Genomic DNA, 20,125 nt, shown 5'->3' on the forward strand with positions numbered 1-20,125 from the left:
AGTCCTCGGATGGTCTGGTATTCATCCAAAGAAGCCTACGTATCCCCGCCTCCACGAGAATCAAGGCAACGTAGTTCTTCACGCCTATTCTAAGCTATGATGCCTAAGACACCTAGCCCTCTATCCTAAACTCGATCTAAAAGACCGGACCAATTATTAAAGTTTATTGTACGATTATTTAAATTCCAGTGAATTGTGAATTTTAGGACACCCTATATGCCCTAACTAAATGCAGATTAGCCCTAGGCTAATGCAGGTGGTTCCTACAACCTATGTGTAACTAGGCTGTGCCCTAAGGAAAACAATAGGATTGCTAACGTATCCAAGACCTAGTCATCAGTCGGCAATGTGAATCGCCAACTGACCGGACGGAGGCGCTCCTAGCTAGGACAAACCCCTAACTCTAAAACAAACACAAACAAGCACACAACAAATCAAAGACGAACTCCTAACTCTAAAACTCTCTATCTAGGACAAACTCCTAACTCTAGAGGAAGATTTTTGTTAAAAACAAGGTTTTAAAGTTGAAGGGTTAAAGCATTTTTTTTTTATTTACAAAGTTTGGCTGGACTTGGGATGAAGTTCCCAAGCTGCACTACGTACCTCGTGGAAGAGGATCAAGCCAACGTAGTTCGAAACGAACTCTCTACCTAACAAACACTTACAGCAAATCAACTATTTTTTATGCTTTAAGTTTCTAATGTTTTTTGAGATTTTTAATGATTTCAATGTTTATGGATTTTAAAATTTCTGATGCTTTCACCCTTTTGGCCAAAGACCGGAGGGAATATACAAAATAACACCTTAGGGACAAACCCTAGGGCGAATAAAGGAAACTATGCTCTAATAACACCGTTATAAGAGCAAATGAGTCAAAGACTCTCTAATAAGAGCACAAAGGGAGCAACCGATTCAAAGACTCTCTAATAAAAGCAACTAGAGGATAAATGAGTCAAAGACTCTCTAAAAGAAATGGAAACACGATTCGAAGACTCTCTAAGAGAGAAGAACACACGAGTCAAAGACTCCACTGACAACAACTAAAGGGTAGATGAGTCAAAGACTCTCTAAAAGAGAAGAGGAAACACGAATTTGCACATTTGGCAGAGGTAAAACACCCCACCGGGCCGGACAGCTACCTAGCCATAGGTTGCAACAAATGTGCAACCCAATACCCATAAGGATAGGGGTATGTTGCCAAGCCGAGTAAGGTGTTCTCCCAAAACTAGACGATGCACAGAGAGGAGGACTAACGAGAGAATGAGACCGGGCGGGTCTCCCAAACACATACAAAGATGGGCTCCAAGTAATCTTATCATTGACCTTGCAAAGGGGGAAGCAAGGCTAAGACAATTAATTGAGAGGATTCTACAAATAAGACCAAGCAGACCTTCTAAAGGCTAATTACTTAAAATGCCCAGAGAGATGACTCCCTAATAACATTAATAAAGATCAAATGAGTCAAAGACTCCCCTGATAACATCATCACTCAAACGAATGATTCAAAGGCTTTCTAAATGAGGCAAGGCATGCCTCCTATGAGGTACACCTTTCATCAAAATCAAAGCAAACTCCTTTAAGCTAAAAAAAGAGGCATGCCTCCAAAAGAGGATCGCCTAAAGAGACAAAGTATGTCTTCTAGTATAGGTTCTAGTATCTAAAGAAATCTAATCAAAAATTCAAAAGACTGTGCTAGTCTAATCAAAGAGAGAGGAAAAAGATAATCGCAAACCCATTCTATTCTTATAAAAATGAAACAAGTGTTAAGCAAAGAAGAATTTTCAATTAAAAAATACACAACCTATAGCAATCATAAAATGATAAACAGCATAAATTAGTCCAGACCAGCCGCTGGATAGCCTAATAAAGCAAAAAAAAACAATATCAAATACTTTTATGCCCAACCACAAACACCACCCCAATATGGGGACTCAACGAAATCAGATGATGCCAAAGTAATCATCTGATTTCAATACACATATAATATTCCTACAAACCGCCTTGAAATCAGACAGTACTCATGTCGATAATATCGAATAGAGTAGTCATCTGATTTCCTCCTTCAATTAAACAATTTATTGAAATAAAAAAAATAAATAAATATGATAAGCTATAACTTGAACATCTATAGGATTGAACTTCCTGTTTAAGCTAAGCTAAAATAGAAAATGGATTTATAAAAGATGAGAAATTGAAATGAGATGGAACATTACTAAAGACATGATAAGCTGAATAATTATAGGATTTGTTAATAATATGGGTCAAACCAATCGATACATCTAAACAATAGATTCAATTAAATATAATGAACACATTCTAACATTTTACAAACGAATCATTCTGTACACCTAGTATAAAACTGAAAATTAATCAACCCAAATGCATCTGTGATACAGAGATTTAAGCAGATTATAACACTTTTCAATGAGACCACCAAAGAAACACTTGCTTAAATTTCCTATACACATGTATATGATATCAGTAGAGTTATTTACTATCTAAAATTTTTCATCAAAATTCAACTATAAAACTACCCAACTATCCATTAAACTACAATATCTGTTATCCAAATTTAAAATACACAAGAGATAGATAAAATATATATATATATAATTGAGTTAGCTAACTGTTCTATGATTAAATATAAACATAGCTCTAATTCGCGCCTAAGAAGATGAACAAAAAAACATTGCAATGTAGACCAGAAGTGAACTATGCACAAATACTCAAACCTAAGTAAGATATGTGGCCCGCATGCAAATATAAGATGACAGATTATAAACCATGGAATGAGACTGTGCTAAAAACAGAGCTGAGCTATTACAGAAAATGAGTAGAATTGGTGCTAAACAAAGCAGATTTGCTGACTAAAAACCACACAAAGAATGAGCAAATCTTGTGTAAAAACTGGGCAGATTTATGTGCATAAATGGGTACGAAACCTGGACAGATTTGTGTAAAATTTGGGTACAGAATGTGGACAGAATCACGCCTCGAACAGGGGCAGAAATGTGCTTAAAAATGGGGGCTAAATTGTGTGAAAACTGTGCTCGAATGTGGACAGATTCTGAGCGAAAATTGTGCCTCAAATATAGACAAATTCTGTGTTGAAGTTATGGTAAAACAGGGGCAGATTTGTGGGCAGAATCTGTGACAGATTCACAGGTGAAACATGGACAGGTTTGTACTCAAAACTGGGACAGATTTCATGCTCAAAACTGGGACAGGTTCATGCTTAAAAATGGGACAAATTCATGTTTAAAAATGGGACAGATTTATGTGCTGAACTGTTGAAGCTAATGATACAGAGGGTAGTTGAAGCGTTCATACCAAACATGCAAAGAACCTAATGACTGAACTCACATGCACCCAGGGGAAAAATACCCCATGAACCATATTATCATTGGAACATAACAAAGGAAATCCAGATCCAGATTATTTTATAAGAGTTCGAAATTACTTGAACCTACCCCATGAAGATACTCAACAGACCATGTGCCCAAAGTATATAGAAAAATGAAAATTTTAAAAAATCAGACTCCCATAACTAGCAATTGTGATCAAATAATTAGGCATAGAAATTCGAGTTCTTAGAGAATAATTTGGACAAAAATAACATGAATGAATTATTTTTTATCACAACCAAAACTTAAGAGAAAATTATTACTTTTGCAATCATCATATCCTGAAGATCACCAAAACAATATTATAAGGGTTGATCAAATTGACAGAATGATTCATAAATGATGATTTAAAATACAAAGAAATAACATACAACTCTAAATCAATGGATGAAAGCTTTAAAATAAGCAAAATCAATCCAATAAGAAAAAAAAGAAGATCTATCTATCTTAGCCTCTTGAATTAAACCACCAAAGGTACAACCGGTGTAGATAAATGAAACTTAAACATCAGGTCTTATGAATAAATCATTGGGTAATAATCGAAACCGAACAGCCCAGCTTACCCATATACACATTAACATGAAAGCTCATAACCACAGCCACAAATCTAAATGATCTTCTTCTATCGAGATGTAGTAATAGAATAATGAATATAACAAGGAAGAAAGTTTTAAAACATGAGACATTACAAACAAGTTATACTTAAAGAAAATTTAAGACAGGAGTAACCAAAGGCTAAAATAGGGGCTGAATTATGACTTGAACTTATTCAAAGAGGGCTGAATTGGTGTAAAACAAAGGCTGACCTATGGACTGAATTTAATGCAAAACAGGGCTGAATTATGCCAAAACAGAGGTTGCAATGAGGGTTAACTTGTGTAAAAAAAAAAATTAATGGGGGTTAAACCTGTTACAACAAGGAAAAGCTTTGGATAAAAAATCATTTTTCAACAAATGACAAATGATCAAATCATGTATAACTAATCAGAAAATTACTTGATAACTGAACATAATTATTTTTCATTAATTAACAAAAATCTTATCTTACAATAATCTCTTTACATGCTTATTTAAGGAATAATCAATCACAAATTCTAATACAAGTATCGATACCAAAACAGACCTGAAAATGAGTATAATGAGCCAATCTAAAATTATAACATGCAATTTTGAAACCTATAAAAAATTATAATCGATTAGAGTTCAAATCTCAGATTTTTCTAAACTAAAACAGGTACAGGAAATTCAATTATAAAATTAAGACTTAAACGAACCGTATTTTAAAGAAAATTTAAGGACAATACCTCTTTGACTACCTCAACTGCTTGATTTCTTCAAGATCTAACTCTTTTTAGAACGAAGAGATCACCTGAACTCACGATCTTGTTAAAAATATTGAATCTTCTCTTTTCTCTCCTTTTCCCCAACAGAACTCTTTACTAATATCTTTTTTTAAACCAACTGATATGAAGAATCCTAAAAAAAAAGAACTTATAAGCTTGCCGAGCTTCTATTTTCCTCTAATTCTCGAACAGATCTGCTTTGTCATACTTCGAATTTGAGCTGAAGCTTCCTAAAAGGCCTTTTGAGGATAAAATCAAGCTACTTAGGGTTTAAGAGGAGTAAAAAGAGAAAATAACGGCAATAAAACCTAGAAAAGAAATGAAATATGTTGGACAGAGGATTGGATGCTTGAACGAGAAAATCAGATCTGAACCAGATCCGATCAGAGAAGAAAGTATGAAGAAGGAACTAAGACGCTCAGGTTTAAGAACTAATAGATCGGAGTTAGGAAAGAAAAAGAAAAATTAGGGTTTCTAGCTTAGAAAACAGATCTTGATGAAAATAGACTAAGTGAAGAAGAAGTGAAGAAACAGACAAGAACAATTGCAAATGAAGAAATGATCGGAGCTTACCGAAGCTTTAACTGGAATTTAGCAGATTCAATCGGAGAAGAAAAGGCACAAAATGTTATGGTTTTGAGAATTTGGGGACATTTCTCTCTCAGATCTCTCTCTCAATTTTTGACAAAAGAAATGAGCCGTCCAAGCTTTTGACCAGATTCCGGCATAACTCGCCGGAGAAGATGTAATTTCACCGGAGTCCGGGCCGGAGATGAAGGATTGATCGGAGGAGAAGAGGAATGACCGGATCTGTAAGAAATCAAAACTAGCAAGCTGCCGAAGAAGAGGATCGGAGAAAAGGTGGATCTCAGCCAGATCCGATCGGATTCTTGCCGGATTTTGACCGGGGCAAGATCGGAGAAGAAGAAGGAGGTGGCGATCCGAACGTGATCGGAATGGTGGAGGTTATGACCGGATCTGCGGGAGATTCGATCGGAAAGTCTGATCGAAAATGGAAAACCCAAATTTCCTCTTTCTCTTCTTCTCTTTTCTTCTCTCTGCGATTTCTCTCTTTTCAGATTTTTTTTTTTTTTTTTTTTTTTACAGTAACCTCGAATTTTTATATATATAAAAGAAATTTTTTTGATATTGGCACTCCAATTATGGATAAAGCGCGCGGTTCGCTAAGCGCACTCCCGCCGCTTTGTCCTATTGGCAGAAGACAAATTCGAAATTTTGCACCTCAAAGGCGCACCCCCTCTGCAGATAATCCACCCCCTTTACAGCTTTAAACTACGACACTGATTCAATCCGTTTGCTGATCGAACGAGCTCGGATTCCAACGAAATTTTGCAAGGACCTAGACGAAACCCTAACCTAGCTTAGAGCGAAGTTTGGGACCCTAAATCATTCATTTGAAGGGGTTTCAATCAAACATGGGAGGTTTAAGGTACGGTCAAAATGGGGTGTCTACAGTACCAAAGTTCCACATCTATCGAAAGAAGATAGATGCGCATCCTTGTTTTCCAATGTCCATAGTTTGACCCATTGAAGAAAGGAGGTCTAGTTGTGGAATGGCCTTCCGAAAGTCCGGTTCCAATTTGGTGTGCCATTTCACAATTTGAAGTTGCCAAATAAAATCTTTCCCTAGTTAGATTTTTGAAATAACTTTCACAAAAATTTTAAAATCTTTTAAGAGCCAAGGCTCTGATACCAAGTGAAAATCCGATGTAGGGGGGTCCCAAGTTATACTAGATTGGCAACACAATGAGGAGGGAGAATATGGTTGTTTTAAGAAATAGAATCTACCAATTTAAAACCTTTAAACCGATTTTAAGATTAAGAGATCAAGAATTAAGATTTAAGCATACAAGTTAAATCTAATGGTGTAATGCAAATAAAAGAGCAAAGAGATAGAAAGAGTGCACCCGAGATTTAAAGTGGTTCGGTTCTCAAATCCGAGGCCTACTCCACTCCACCAACCAAACCCGTTGATGGCTTCACTATTTGATCTTCTTAACCTTGGCGAAGATCGAATGCCAATTACAATAGCTTTAACTTTGGTGGCTATCCTCACCCCAATAGCTTTAACCTTGGTGGCTATCCACACCACGGAGAATAGGCTACGCTTCTCCGAATACTCGCCCGAATACAACACTCGAAGGTTGAAAGAAAGAAATGAAAAATCCCTCACAAGGGTTACAAAATGGATGTACAAATTTGAGCCTATGATCCAAATCCTAAAGATGGTGATGAGAGGCACAATTGAAGTTTGATTCACTCTTGGATATTCAAATGAAGTTTTAGAGTGTTAGGATTGATGGTTTGTATGTTTAGAACACCCATATTTATAGGAAAACCAAAATATGACCGTTCAATGGCATTGAGGTAATTCCAGCAAAATTCCAAACGGCTCTTTTTCAGACCGTTGGACTGTTCTCGGAGTTCCGAGAATAATTCTCGGAGTTCCGAGAATACACACAGAATTGGAAAATGATCTACTGGACCATTTCTCGGAGTTCCGAGAATAATTCTCGGAGTTCCGAGAATTCTCGGAGTTCCGAGAAAAACTCTCGGAGTTCCGAGAAGCCTATGCAGAGCAGATTTTCAATTCTGTTTTGGGCTTCCAATTCTTAACCAAGATGGGATTGCTATGAGGGTTCCAAGGTGTTGGAACTCCACAAATACAATCACTTGTTTATTTAGGGTGTGTGAGATTAACTTAATTATGCCTCTAAAAGCCTAATCTAGGTTTGGATCAAATACATTCTAAAAGATAAAAAATGGTCTTCAATATGAATTTCTTCATGTCTTCAAGTCTTCATGACTTCTTGCTTGATGACTTTGGCCTTCCAATTGGTGGTCCAATGTGAGCTTCTTGGCCTTCAATCCAAGCATCCTTGATCTTACTTTATCATAATCTACAACTTAGACATTCAAACACATTAGTGATAAATGATCACTTGTGTATTGGAATCATCAAAACAAGATGGGAATGCCAAGGTAAAAACCATTTGGCTTACAGCATTCCAATCTTATTTTGATGATTCCAATACACAAGTGATTTATGATCACTAATGTGTTTGATTGTCTAAGTTGTAGATCACATTGGTGCTAAGTAGGGCTGGCAATTTCACCCGAAAAAGAGGGGATCCGCCCCGCCCCGCCCCGTTTGGGGCGGGGATTCCCCGATTTGATAGGGGAAGGGGAAGGGGAAGGGGAATTTAAAAATTCCCCGGTGCGGGGAGGGGAAGGGGAAGGGGATGTAGTTGTCCCCTCCCCGCCCCGCCCCGCCCCGCCCCGCTCGTCCCGTTAATCAATGCCATTTTTTTGTATATTTTTAAGTGTTTGTTTTTTAGGAAAACTACTAGAAACTCTGTGGATCGGCTACAAGATTCCCTCAAACATAAACTTAGCTTGTCTTTTCCTTTTAATTAGCTTCTGAGAGCATTTTGGGAACTATAATAACCTTTTGACAGATGTTGAAATAATAAAGACAAGCTGAGTGTATGCCATTATCAAAAAATCGTAGTGCCAACATCGGTGGCGAAAATAAAATAATAAATTGCATTTTTATTTTGGTTAGGGACTTAGGGTTTCCTTAATTCCTTCCCACGAAAGAAACATTGCTCAGGTTAGGGACACAGTTCACTTTTTGCATTTTGGTGATTCCCAAGCCTCTGAACATTGCTCAGGCATCTATTTGGGTTTATAACGACTGTTGGTGCGACTGCTGCGAGGGCACTCAAGAGTCAAGTCAGTACTTCAAGGGATTTTGCTATCTTCTGAAGAGTAAGAAATATATCTCCTTCGTCTACAAGTATGTTAGTTTATAACATTTTTATATTGAAATTGCATCAAGTTGATTAGGGACACCCATCATCAGTGTATCAATGACTAAAGAGGGGGTGATGTTGGAGTGGGGCGGGGCGGGGTGGGGATTTTGTCCCCGAAGGATGCGGGGAGGGGAAGGGGAAGGGAAGGGGATTAGATATTCCCCGCGGGGAGGGGAGGGGGATTCCCCACCATCCCCGCAGAGGGGAGGGGAAGGGGAGGGGGGAAATTCCCCGCAAAGGGGAAGGGGTAGGGGACCCCAACATCCGGCCCCGACCCGCCCCGTTGCCAGCCCTAGTGCTAAGACAACATTGCTTGGATTGAGGCCAAGAAGATCTTATTGGACCACATCATGAAGGCCAAAGACATCGAAGTCTAAGACAAATGAAGACTTGAAGAATCCATTGAAGATCAAAGTCACATTTAGATTGTAAAAGATCCAATCTTAGTTTTAGATTTTATCGGCATAATTAAGTAAATAAACAAACACCCTAAATATATAAGTGATTGTCTTTGTGGAGTTCCAACACCTTGGAACCCTCATAGCAATCCCAACTTGGTGTTAAGTTGGAAGTCTAAAAACAAGAAATGAAAATCTGCATGAAATAGGCTTCTCGGAACTCCGAGAGAAATTCTCGGAACTCCAAGAATTCTCGGAACTCCGAGAAATGGTCCAGTAGACTTTTTTCCAACTTCTGTTTGTATTCCCGGAACTCCGAGATTTTTTCTCGGAACTCCGAGAAATATTCTCGGAACTCCGAGAACACTACAACGGTCGGATTTTTAGCCGTTGCGATTTTTCCTGGAATTACAACGATGCCATTGAACGGTCATATTTGGTTTTTCCTATATATATGGGCATTCCAAACATTCACATCATCAATCCTAACACTCTAAAACTCCATTTGAACATCCAAAGAGTGAATCAAACTTGATTATGCCTCTCATCCTCTAAAGCTTAGGATTTGGATCATAGGCTAAATTTGTACATCTTCTACAATTCTTGTAAACCCTTGTGAGAGATTTTTTGTTATTTTTCTTATTCAAAGAACTTGTATCGGGCGAGTGTTCGAAGAAGCGTAGCCCACTCTCCGTGGTGAAGATTGCCACCAAGGTTAAAGATAATCGGAATTTGTAATCGGCACCGATCTTCGCCGAAGTTAAGAAGATCACATAGTGAAGCCATCAATAGGTTTGGTTGGTGGAGTGGAGTAGGCCTCGCGTTTGGAGGACCAAACCACTTTAAAATCTCGGGTGCAATCTCTCTTACTCTTGCTCTTTATTTTGCATTTGCACTTTAGATTTAACTTGTGTGCTTGAATTTCTTTTTTATCTCTTAATTTCCAAAATTGGGTTTGAGTTTTTCAAAAGAGTTAAAACTTGTTAGAAACCTAATTCTTCCCTCCTCATCAGTTGCCGTACTCGGGACCACCCTTGGAATTTCACTTGGTATCAGAGCAAAGGCTCTTAAAAGATTTTCTTTTCTATAAATCTTTGGAAAAAATTTCTTTAAAAAATTTCAACAAGGGAAAAATCATAAGATCTTTGGCAACTTTCTAATTGTGAAATGGCGGATAGAAATGGAACCGGATTTCCGGAGGGCCATTCCACAACTAGACCTCCCTTCTTTAATGGGTCCAACTATGGACATTGGAAGACAAGGATGCGCATCTATCTTCTTTCGATAGATGTGGAACTTTGGCACATTGTTGAAAATGGATACATGTTGCCTTCCAAACCATTTGAAGAATGGAATGTCGTAGAAAAAAGGCATGCAAATTTATATTACAAAGCCATAAATTCTTTGTTTTGCGCCCTATCTACGAAGGAGTTTAATCGAGTTGCTCTTTTTGATTCCGCCAAGGTTATTTGGGATACACTTGCCGTTACCCATGAGGGAACATCTCAAGTTAAGGATTCCAAAATAAACTTGTTAAAGAGCAAATATGAAATGTTTAGAATGGATCAAAACGAAAGCATTTCCGAAATGTATACCCGTTTTTCTAAAATTTCAAATGAACTAGCTAATCTTGGTAAATCTTATCCTACTGATGAGCTTATGAGTAAGTTGCTTAGGTCTCTTCCTCCATATTGGGATCCAAAGGTAACCGCCATACAAGAATCAAAGAATCTCAAGACGCTAACCATGGAGGAGCTCGTAGGATCTCTCATCACCCATGAGATGCTCCTCACTAGCCGACAAGAGGAGAAGAAGCCGAAAGAGAAAGAAAAAGAGAGTCGATCTCTAGCTCTAAAAGCCTCCAAAGCGAACTCATCATCCTCTAGTGAGGCGGATAGCGATGAAGAAGAAGCTTTAAGGAAATTCAAAAGCTTATGGAGAAAGAAGCATAAAAAGGATAAAAAGAAGAAGAAAGTGATGTTGAGGGAGCCTTAAGATGCTTCAATTGCAAGAAGATTGGACACAAAAGACCGAATTGTCCACTTCTCAAGTCATCTTCCTCAAAATACAAGGGAAAGAAAGAATGGAAGAAGCACAAGGCTCTTGCCGCCGGTTGGGATGCTTTAAGTACCTCGGGCAAAAGCTCAAGCGAAGGGGAAGAAAATAAAAGGATGATCTTTGGTTCATGGCACTCACCCATGAAGATGAGGTAAGTTCAAACCCCTCTTGTAATTCATCAAGTAGTGATAGTGAAAAAATATCTTATGATGAATTGTGCAATACCTTGCATTGTCAAATTTCAAAAAATAAAGTTCTTAAAAAATCTATTTCAAAATTAGAAAATGAACTTGACTTTTTGAAAAATAAATCATCCTCTTCCATATCAAAATCTCAAGCACAAATTGAAAATTTTAAACTTGAGATTAAAACCCTTACGGGTTGTTTGGATGAGAAAACTTGCCAAATTCAAAATGTAGCAAGCTCTTCCAAATCTTATGAAGATAATACAAATGATTTTCTAAATCAAATAACACATCTTCATAATGAAAGATTAAGATTATGTCTCCATGGCTTTCTAAACGGTGACAAAATTATTGACATAATCTTGAGGAAAGCTAGTCATAGACCTAATCATGCTTTTTATGATATAACTAGCTTATCTAACCCTCTTGTTAGATGTCATTATTGTGGAATAAATGGTCATTACCAATTCCAATGTGCATCAAAGATTAGGGATAGTGGTGGATCCAAGAAAGCTTGGATTCCCAAAGCCCCCATATGATTTTCATCATATGTGCTTAGATTAGGGGCTAATGCTTAAAATTGAATATCTTTTTCAAAGTTAATTAAATATCCCCTCTTATATTGAATAAAAATTCTAAATAGGGGGAGTTCTAGGTTTGTCTTTTTCCTTGAAAAATGGGGAGCTTTTAATTGAATATTTCATCCCTTTGTTTCTCTTTTACCCCAATCTTTTTGATTGATGCCAAAGGGGGAGAGAATTCTAGTGTAAGGAAAATATGAATGCTTTTATTGGAAAATCTCTTGTGCTTGTCATCATCAAAAATGAGGAGATTGTAAGCCCAATGGTTTCCACCTTGGCATTCCCATCTTATTTTGATGATTCCAATACACAAGTGATTTATGATCACTAATGTGTTTGATTGTCTAAGTTGTAGATCACATTGGTGCTAAGACAACATTGCTTGGATTGAGGCCAAGAAGATCTTATTGGACCACATCATGAAGGCCAAAGACATCGAAGTCTAAGACAAATGAAGACTTGAAGAATCCATTGAAGATCAAAGTCACATTTAGATTGTAAAAGATCCAATCTTAGTTTTAGATTTTAGAGGCATAATTAAGTAAATAAACAAACACCCTAAATATATAAGTGATTGTCTTTGTGGAGTTCCAACACCTTGGAACCCTCATAGCAATCCCAACTTGGTGTTAAGTTGGAAGCCTAAAAACAAGAAATGAAAATCAACATGAAATAGGCTTCTCGGAACTCCGAGAGAAATTCTCGGAACTCCGAGAAATGGTCCAGTAGACTTTTTCCAACATCTGTTTGTATTTCCGGAACTCCGAGAAATATTCTCGGAACTCCGAGAACACTACAACGGTCGGATTTTTTTTCCTGGAATTACAACAATGCCATTGAATGGTCATATTTGGTTTTTCCTATATATATGGGCATTCCAAACATTCACATCATCAATCCTAACACTCTAAAACTCCATTTGAACATCCAAAGAGTGAATCAAACTTGATTATGCCTCTCATCCTCTAAAGCTTAGGATTTGGATCATAGGCTAAATTTGTACATCTTCTACAATTCTTGTAAACCCTTGTGAGGGATTTTTTGTTCTTTCTTTCTTACTCAGAGAACTTGTATCGGGCGAGTGTTCGGAGAAGCGCAGCCCACTCTCCGTGGTGAAGATTGCCACCAAGGTTAAAGGTAATCGGAATTTGCAATCGGCACCGATCTTCGCCGAAGTTAAGAAGATCACATAATGAAGCCATCAACAGGTTTGGTTGGTGGAGTGGAGTAGGCCTCGCGTTTGGAGGACCGAACCACTTTAAAATCTCCGGTGCAATCTCTCTTACTCTTGCTCTTTATTTTGCATTTGTACTTTAGATTTAACTTGTGTGCTTGAATTTCTTTTTGATCTCTTAATTTCCAAAATTGGGTTTGAGTTTTTCAAAAGAGTTAAAACTTGTTAGAAACCTAATTCTTCCCTCCTCATCAGTTGCCGTACTCGGGACCACCCTTGGAATTTCAATTTGCCACATGGATTGCCACCTATGAGGGACATACAACATTGCATTGACTTAGTACCTAGTGCCAGTTTACCGAATCTGGCGCATTACAGGATGAGTCCCACAGAGCATGAGGAGCTCCAACGACAGGAGGGTGAGCTTCTAGAGAAGGGGTTTATCAGGGACAACATGAGTCCTTGTGTAGTACCAGCCTTGCTTACTCCGAAGAAGGACGGGAGCTTGCTTATGTGTGTTGATAGCAGAGCTATTAACAAGATCACAGTGAAATACCGTTTTCCCATACCTAGGTTAGACGACATGTTAGACCAGTTGGTTAGGGCTCGAATCTTCTCCAAACTTGACTTAAAGTCGAGTTATCACAAGATCCGTATCCAACCTGGAGACGAATGGAAGATGGCTTTCAAGACGCAAGATGGACTATACGAGTGGCTTGTGATGCCATTTGGGCTCTCCAACGCTCCCAGCACATTCATGAGGGTGATGAATCATGTTCTTCAACCCTTTAAAGGAAAATGAGTTGTAGTTTATTTTGACGATATTCTCATTTACAGTGTTGATATTGATGCCCATCTGATGCATTTGCGAGATGTATTATGTACTCTTCACAAGGAAAAGTTGTTTGCAACTATGAAGAAATGCATCTTAATGGCTGATCATGTGCTCTTTATTGGATACATTATCTCTGGTGATGGCATTGCAATGGACCAATCCAAGGTACGTGCCATAGTTGAGTGGCCAACCCCCAAGACGCTGCACGAGGCAAGGAGTTTCCATGGCCTTGCTTCCTTTTACAGGAGATTCATACCCAACTTCAGTGCGGCAATGGCTCCATTCATAGATTGCATGAAAGTGAAGGGTCACTTTAGATTCACGCCAGAGGCAGAGAGGAGCTTTTTGGAGATTAAGGCTAGGCTATCATCAACCCCTGTTCTGGCCTTACCTGACTTTGAACAGCCCTTCGAAGTTGATTGTGATGCTTCTAAGGTTGGTATTGGAGCAGTGTTGAGCCAAGGAGGGAGGCCAGTGGCGTATTTCAGGTAGAAGCTTAGCGGGCCTAAACTCAACTACTCCACTTATGACATTGAGTTCTATGCGGTGGTCCAGACATTGAGGCATTGGAGGCACTACCTGGTGCACAGAGAGTTCGTTCTGTTCTCTGACCATGAGGCCCTCAAGCACCTTAGTAGCCAGCAGAAGTTGAGCGCCAGACACGCCAAGTGGGCCAGCTACCTGCAAGAGTTTACTTTTGTGCTTAGACACAAATCGGGCAAGCAGAACAGGGTCACAGATGCCCTTAACCGACACACTCCTCTCCACCTTGCGTGCTGAAGTGGCAGGTTTCGACTATTTTAAAGACATGTTGAGTACAGACCCATTTTTTGGTGGCATCTTAGAGGCGATCCAGGTAGGGGTGGCAACGGGGCGGGGCGGGGCAGGGCCAGATGTTGCATTCCCCGTCCCCGCTTCGAGGATGGTGGGGAATCCCCGGCCCCACCCCGTCCCCGCCTCACGCACTACGAGGAAATGTGTTTAATGGATTTTTTATTAGAAAATTCTACAAAAAATACATTTGAGAATGATATTAGGTAAAATTTAGGAATACTAAATGGAATTTGGGTTATGATAAGTATGGCTACCCAAATTAAAAGCGAAAAATCTAATTTAATAACAAAAAATTCAATTTTGTGCAAGAATTATGGGGCGGGGCGGGGCCAAAGCAATCCCCATCCCCGCCCCGTCCCCGTCATCGTCCCCGCTTAGATCGGGGAATACCCGCCCCGTTCGGGATGGGGCGGGGCGGATCCCCCTTTTTCATGGGTATAAATCCAAGCAGGTCAACAGACGGACTTTCTCATGCATGATGATTTTCTTTTTAAGGGAAACAAAATATGCGTCCTGGATTGTAGTTGGCGATTTAAGATCATCCATGAGTTACATAACGAAGGCCACTTTAGGCGTGATAAGACACTAGCATTAGTTGCAAATACCTATTACTAGCCTAAAATGAAGAAGGACATATGTCGGTATGTTGACAGGTGCCATATATGTCTAGTGGCTAAGGCGACAATGACAGATGCCGGGTTGTACACTCCCTTACCGATCCCTGAGGTCCATGGACGGACATCTTAATGGACTTCGTATTGGGATTGCCAAGGACTCAATGAGCACATGATTCGATATACGTCATTGTCAACAGGTTCACCAAGATAGCTCATTTTGTTGCTTGCAGGAAGATGATGGATGCCTCTAACATTGCTAGTTTATTCTTCAGAGACATGGTATGATTGCATGGAGTGCCGATGTCCATTACTTCTGATAGGGACTCCAAGTTTGTCGGCATTTTTGGTGAAGCTTATGGAGGTTGATGGGGACTAAGCTTAATTTCAGTAGTGCCTATCATCCCCAAACTGACGGACAGACTGAAGTAGTGAACAAGAGCCTCGGAAACATGCTAAGGAGTTTGGCAGGCTCTACTCCAAAGCAATTCAATCGGTCAAAGAATCGCTCCACTGGATTAAGTCTTTTTGAAATATTGTACGGCTACAATCCTCGTTGTGCTTTGGATTTAGCACCTTTACCGTATGAGAGTAGGATCTATGTGAAGGCGGAAGACATGGTGGCTAAATTGAATGACTTACACGAGCAGGCACGTGGTCAACTTGAATCTAATCAGAAGTATTAGGCCCAAGCAGATCAACACAGATGCAGGATCATATATGACGTGGGCGATTATGTATCGGCCGTCCTTACCAAGGATCGCATTCCGGCATGGGAGTGCAACAAGCTAAGCCAAAGGAAGATCAGACCATGCAAGGTGCTCGAAAAGATCAATGACACACATATCTGCTTAAGCTACCAAGCCACATCAGGACCCATGATGTATTCAACGTCAAGCACTTGATACCCTATGTTGGCGATAGCTCATCGGAGGACTCAAATCCGAGGACGGATTCTTCCCAACCCGGGGAGGATGATGTGGCCCAGTGTATAGCCGCAAATTATGAGAAGCGGGCCCATCCAAAGGTCGTGCGACGATTAGAGAAGGTCAAGGCTAGGGGCGCCCAAGCGGGCCCACATGCATAGCTGCCCCCATCTGCCCATAGATTGTTCCATCTCCAACGGATGATAGACGTAGATCACGCCCATGCCTAGATCGCGTATCATCCGTTGGATTGCTTTCCACTTCTAAATAAGGCACATTCCATCTTCCAAATAAAATGCATCCTAAATAAGGCCCATGCCATCTTTCATGCATGGTTCATTTCCATTCTCATACATGGCCAAATATGGCACATACCTTTTCCATGCATAGCTAAATATAGCCTACTTTCTCTTTTCTTTTGATTGCCTTTATTTCTATTACAACTATTTTGTAAGCTTTCCTTTTTTATGAGATTCCTTTTGTGGAATCTCTCTTCCATTGTAAGGTGTAAACGAGGACATGAGGAGTAGTTTTGACTTTGGAATAAAACTAGTGAACAACCCGTGCGATGCACGGGGGAGGGAATAAATAATTCATAAAAAAAGATAGTTTAAAAATATTTGCATTCAGTTAAACATGATGTTTGTGCCAAATTTCTGCAAAACAAAATCTTTCCATCAAAATGGAATGGAGAAACAATGTTTAACACAAAACAAAGGGAAACGGTTACAAAAAAATAAAATCTAAGAACTTGACAATCATGATGGACCTAATGATAATTTTTTCACAGATGGGAAAAACTATAAAAAGAAAATAATATAAAAAAATTACAGATAAAAATATTAATTGTACTTTAAAAAGCCAAAAAATCAATACCTGGATTGTGATTTAAAAAAGGTTCTCTCAAGGTACGTTCTGATGGAACAGTCTTCAAATCCCTAATAATCAAGAAACCAAGTGGCTGATTCACTCCTCAAACCCCTAACTCTTGAAACAACGAAAATAAATGATTAATGAACCGAAAGAAAAAATACGTAAACATTCTTAACAAATACACTTAAACAAAAGGAGGAAAATAGCAAATTTGAAGAGTAGTGGAAGAAACCCAACCTTGTAGATCGTCAGAGCGCACACCCAAAATGAACTAAAATCCCAGGAGAATAAGAACTTGGTAGTGAGGAATGCATTGTGACTGATTCCATGACCGATTGAATTGGAGAATGGACCAGTTCCCACTTCAGGTGCTGTAGCTAAAAATAAGTGAAATTATTCTATTAGCATATAATGTGTAGGTAAAAAACCTTACGCAATAATGAAATGTTAACTGCATTGATAATACCATCAATTAAGTGAAGGAGTGCATGACTCTCTTCTGAGTAATCTACGTCAATGATCGAATGCACTATGACGTCTGAAGTATCAGAAATCATTAATTTGTCTTTCAGATTTGATAGAATGAAGACATATTTTTTCCATAATCGTGGAGAGAATATCCGATTGAAACGGCCTATATCATCACCCTTTAAGAAAAATTACACGTAAGTGGGTAAATTAGTAAATGATTTAGAAATGTATTTCCTTCAAAAGATTTGATTATAAAATAATCGGACATTATAATCAGAATTTACCTCAATAACCTGTGTTCTAAACTCCATTGCTGTGAGGCCTAATACATGCTCTGCTTCATCAGTAAATAATCTCAAATCCATGCTTCATGTCTCATCGACAACCTCTGCCTTAATTGTGTAGCTGAATAATATGTAAAAATGTTAATGTAAACATTCAACTATACGATAATATATATATATATATATATATATATATATATATATATATATATATATATATATATATATATATACATGTCTCATCGACAACCTCTGCCTTAATTGTGTAGCTGAATAATATGTAAAAATGTTAATGTAGACATTCAACTATACGATAATATATATATATATATATATATATATATATGTATGTACCAAAACCATGTATAAATGGACAGTAAGTAAGAAGACATTTGAATCGGGTAAGTAATGTTTAACATACCTCAAGATTGGTGGATCATAAGCATACCCACAAAAGGTACACTTATTTGTATTATCTGAGGGTACGATTTTGTGTTTGCATGTTGCACATGCATTGTAGCAATGCAACTGACCAATTCGAATTTGAGCTAATGTTGCGGTGATCCGATAATATGTAGGCTACAATTTTATATCACAGTTAAGTTCACACTTATTTGTATTATCTGAGGGTACGATTTTGTGTTTGCATGTTGCACATGCATTGTAGCAATGCAACTGACCAATTCGAATTTGAGCTAATGTTGCGGTGATCCGATAATATGTAGGCTACAATTTTATATCACAGTTAAGTTCATAAAAAAGATCAAGAAATTGTATATTTCTTAGAAATGAGTGTGTTTATTTGGGTCACCATTAATGCATCACGTTGCAAATGCTGATAGAACTCAATGATGTTGACTCTTTTGGCCAGCGGTAAGACAGAAGCAACGTTTGATGGTGAACAAGATGATTGTATTCTCATAAGTAATGAGCGATCACTTGCATTTCCTTCCAACCTAAGTAGAACAAATGTATGACTAAAATATATGTGAAAAAAGGATTGTATAAAATCTAAAGGAATGTGGAAATCGGATACCAAGCTAGTAGCCTCTCTGCACCAACATTGATTGGATTGACTGTTATAGTTGTGTATCTTGTGCTTGATAAAGAGCCACCTATAAGAAATTATTATTGGTTTATCGTTATATGTTAGAAAGGAAAAGGAAATGTGATAGCAAGTCTAGATATACCTTGATATTGAACAACTTTGACAGCCTTGACCATCAATACGGTATGGAATATGGGTAGGTGAACTATGTCTTCTACCACGGAATGAGCCTTAAGAGCCCATAAGGTCAAAAGGACCGGATGATTACTGGTATGAATATGGCAATTGGGGTTAAGATTGTTAATTTGAATGAAATAGTATGATCATAATATGAATATAGGAAGCCAAAAAAAAGTACGTGTCATCTAACAAGACCAATTCTTTCTTGAAAGTGAAATTGTTGTTTGTCTTAATGGTCTGAATATTGGAGACGGAAACTAAAATGCCGAGAATATCTTCCACAAAGCAACAAAAGTCAAATATAATAAGAAAATTTGTGTGCATTGCCTAAAAGCACACAGGAAGCAATATTTATAAATAAATGAGTATAGAGATTATGTTATTTAAATATACATAAGAATGAAATTATAATACATACCACATAAGTCAGTTGTTGAAGATGTGGTTTGACACAAACTTTTCAAGGAAGGGAATTTCCAACTGATGGGCATCATGTCTCCATCAAATCGAAGAACGATAGTAAATCTCATTGGTCGCAAATGGTATTGATGATTGGTGATTGGGCAATACTGAGTGTTAGGATTAACAACCACATTGTTTATATAGTAACCACCACCTTCACTAAACACTCCTCTGTACCTTTCAATATTTTCATCAAAAAGAAGTAGCAGGATCTCCTCTTCCTGGTAGAATAAAGAAATATCGATTACTATAAATTGAAGTAATAATGAATAAAGGAAATATATAATTGAATAATAAAAAGTACACATTCATTGCTGAGGAAATGAATCGCACTCTTTCATCAGTTAAAACTATTTTCACAAAATGGCCCTTGCTGCGAGGATTATCAAAATTGTAAATGTCGTAGATATGCTTGACACGACATTTAATATTCCAGTTGGTCTGAGAGGGATTTATAAATGCGAATGGTGGATAAGAACAGCCTTCCATCCTGCTAAAAAAATCAATTAATTATATATGGTAATAAAAGAGGAACTTGCCATGCAAGTTTATAAGAATGGATAGATTCAGAGTAATATGTATACCATATATTAAAGCTATTGTAAACCTGCCTTGAAAA

General features: G+C 38.1%; 1 protein-coding gene and 1 long non-coding RNA gene across 2 annotated transcripts; both read right to left on the reverse strand.

The window, feature by feature from the left end:
- Positions 1-17,059: 17,059 nt before the first annotated feature.
- LOC143862075 (uncharacterized) lies at positions 17,060-17,603 on the reverse strand. The gene is made up of 3 exons (XR_013240149.1): positions 17,528-17,603; positions 17,299-17,438; positions 17,060-17,175 (listed from the first exon to the last, which is right to left on the reverse strand). It is a non-coding gene; the product is annotated as an uncharacterized LOC143862075 (long non-coding RNA).
- Positions 17,604-17,887: 284 nt separating this feature from the next.
- LOC143861458 (replication factor A protein 1-like) lies at positions 17,888-19,995 on the reverse strand. Its single transcript, XM_077372388.1, has 10 exons — positions 19,840-19,995; positions 19,463-19,727; positions 19,223-19,319; positions 19,007-19,131; positions 18,853-18,931; positions 18,628-18,772; positions 18,477-18,542; positions 18,238-18,395; positions 18,051-18,085; positions 17,888-17,937 (listed from the first exon to the last, which is right to left on the reverse strand). Exons 1-10 carry the CDS (start codon positions 19,993-19,995, stop codon positions 17,888-17,890), a joined length of 1,176 nt encoding a protein of 391 aa, XP_077228503.1.
- Between the last annotated feature and the right edge of the window lie 130 nt (positions 19,996-20,125).

Source organism: Tasmannia lanceolata, unplaced genomic scaffold (assembly GCF_043159265.1).
Source record: "Tasmannia lanceolata isolate RefF3 unplaced genomic scaffold, GAP_Taslan_0.1 ptg000037l, whole genome shotgun sequence".
NCBI classification, from domain to species: domain Eukaryota; kingdom Viridiplantae; phylum Streptophyta; class Magnoliopsida; order Canellales; family Winteraceae; genus Tasmannia; species Tasmannia lanceolata.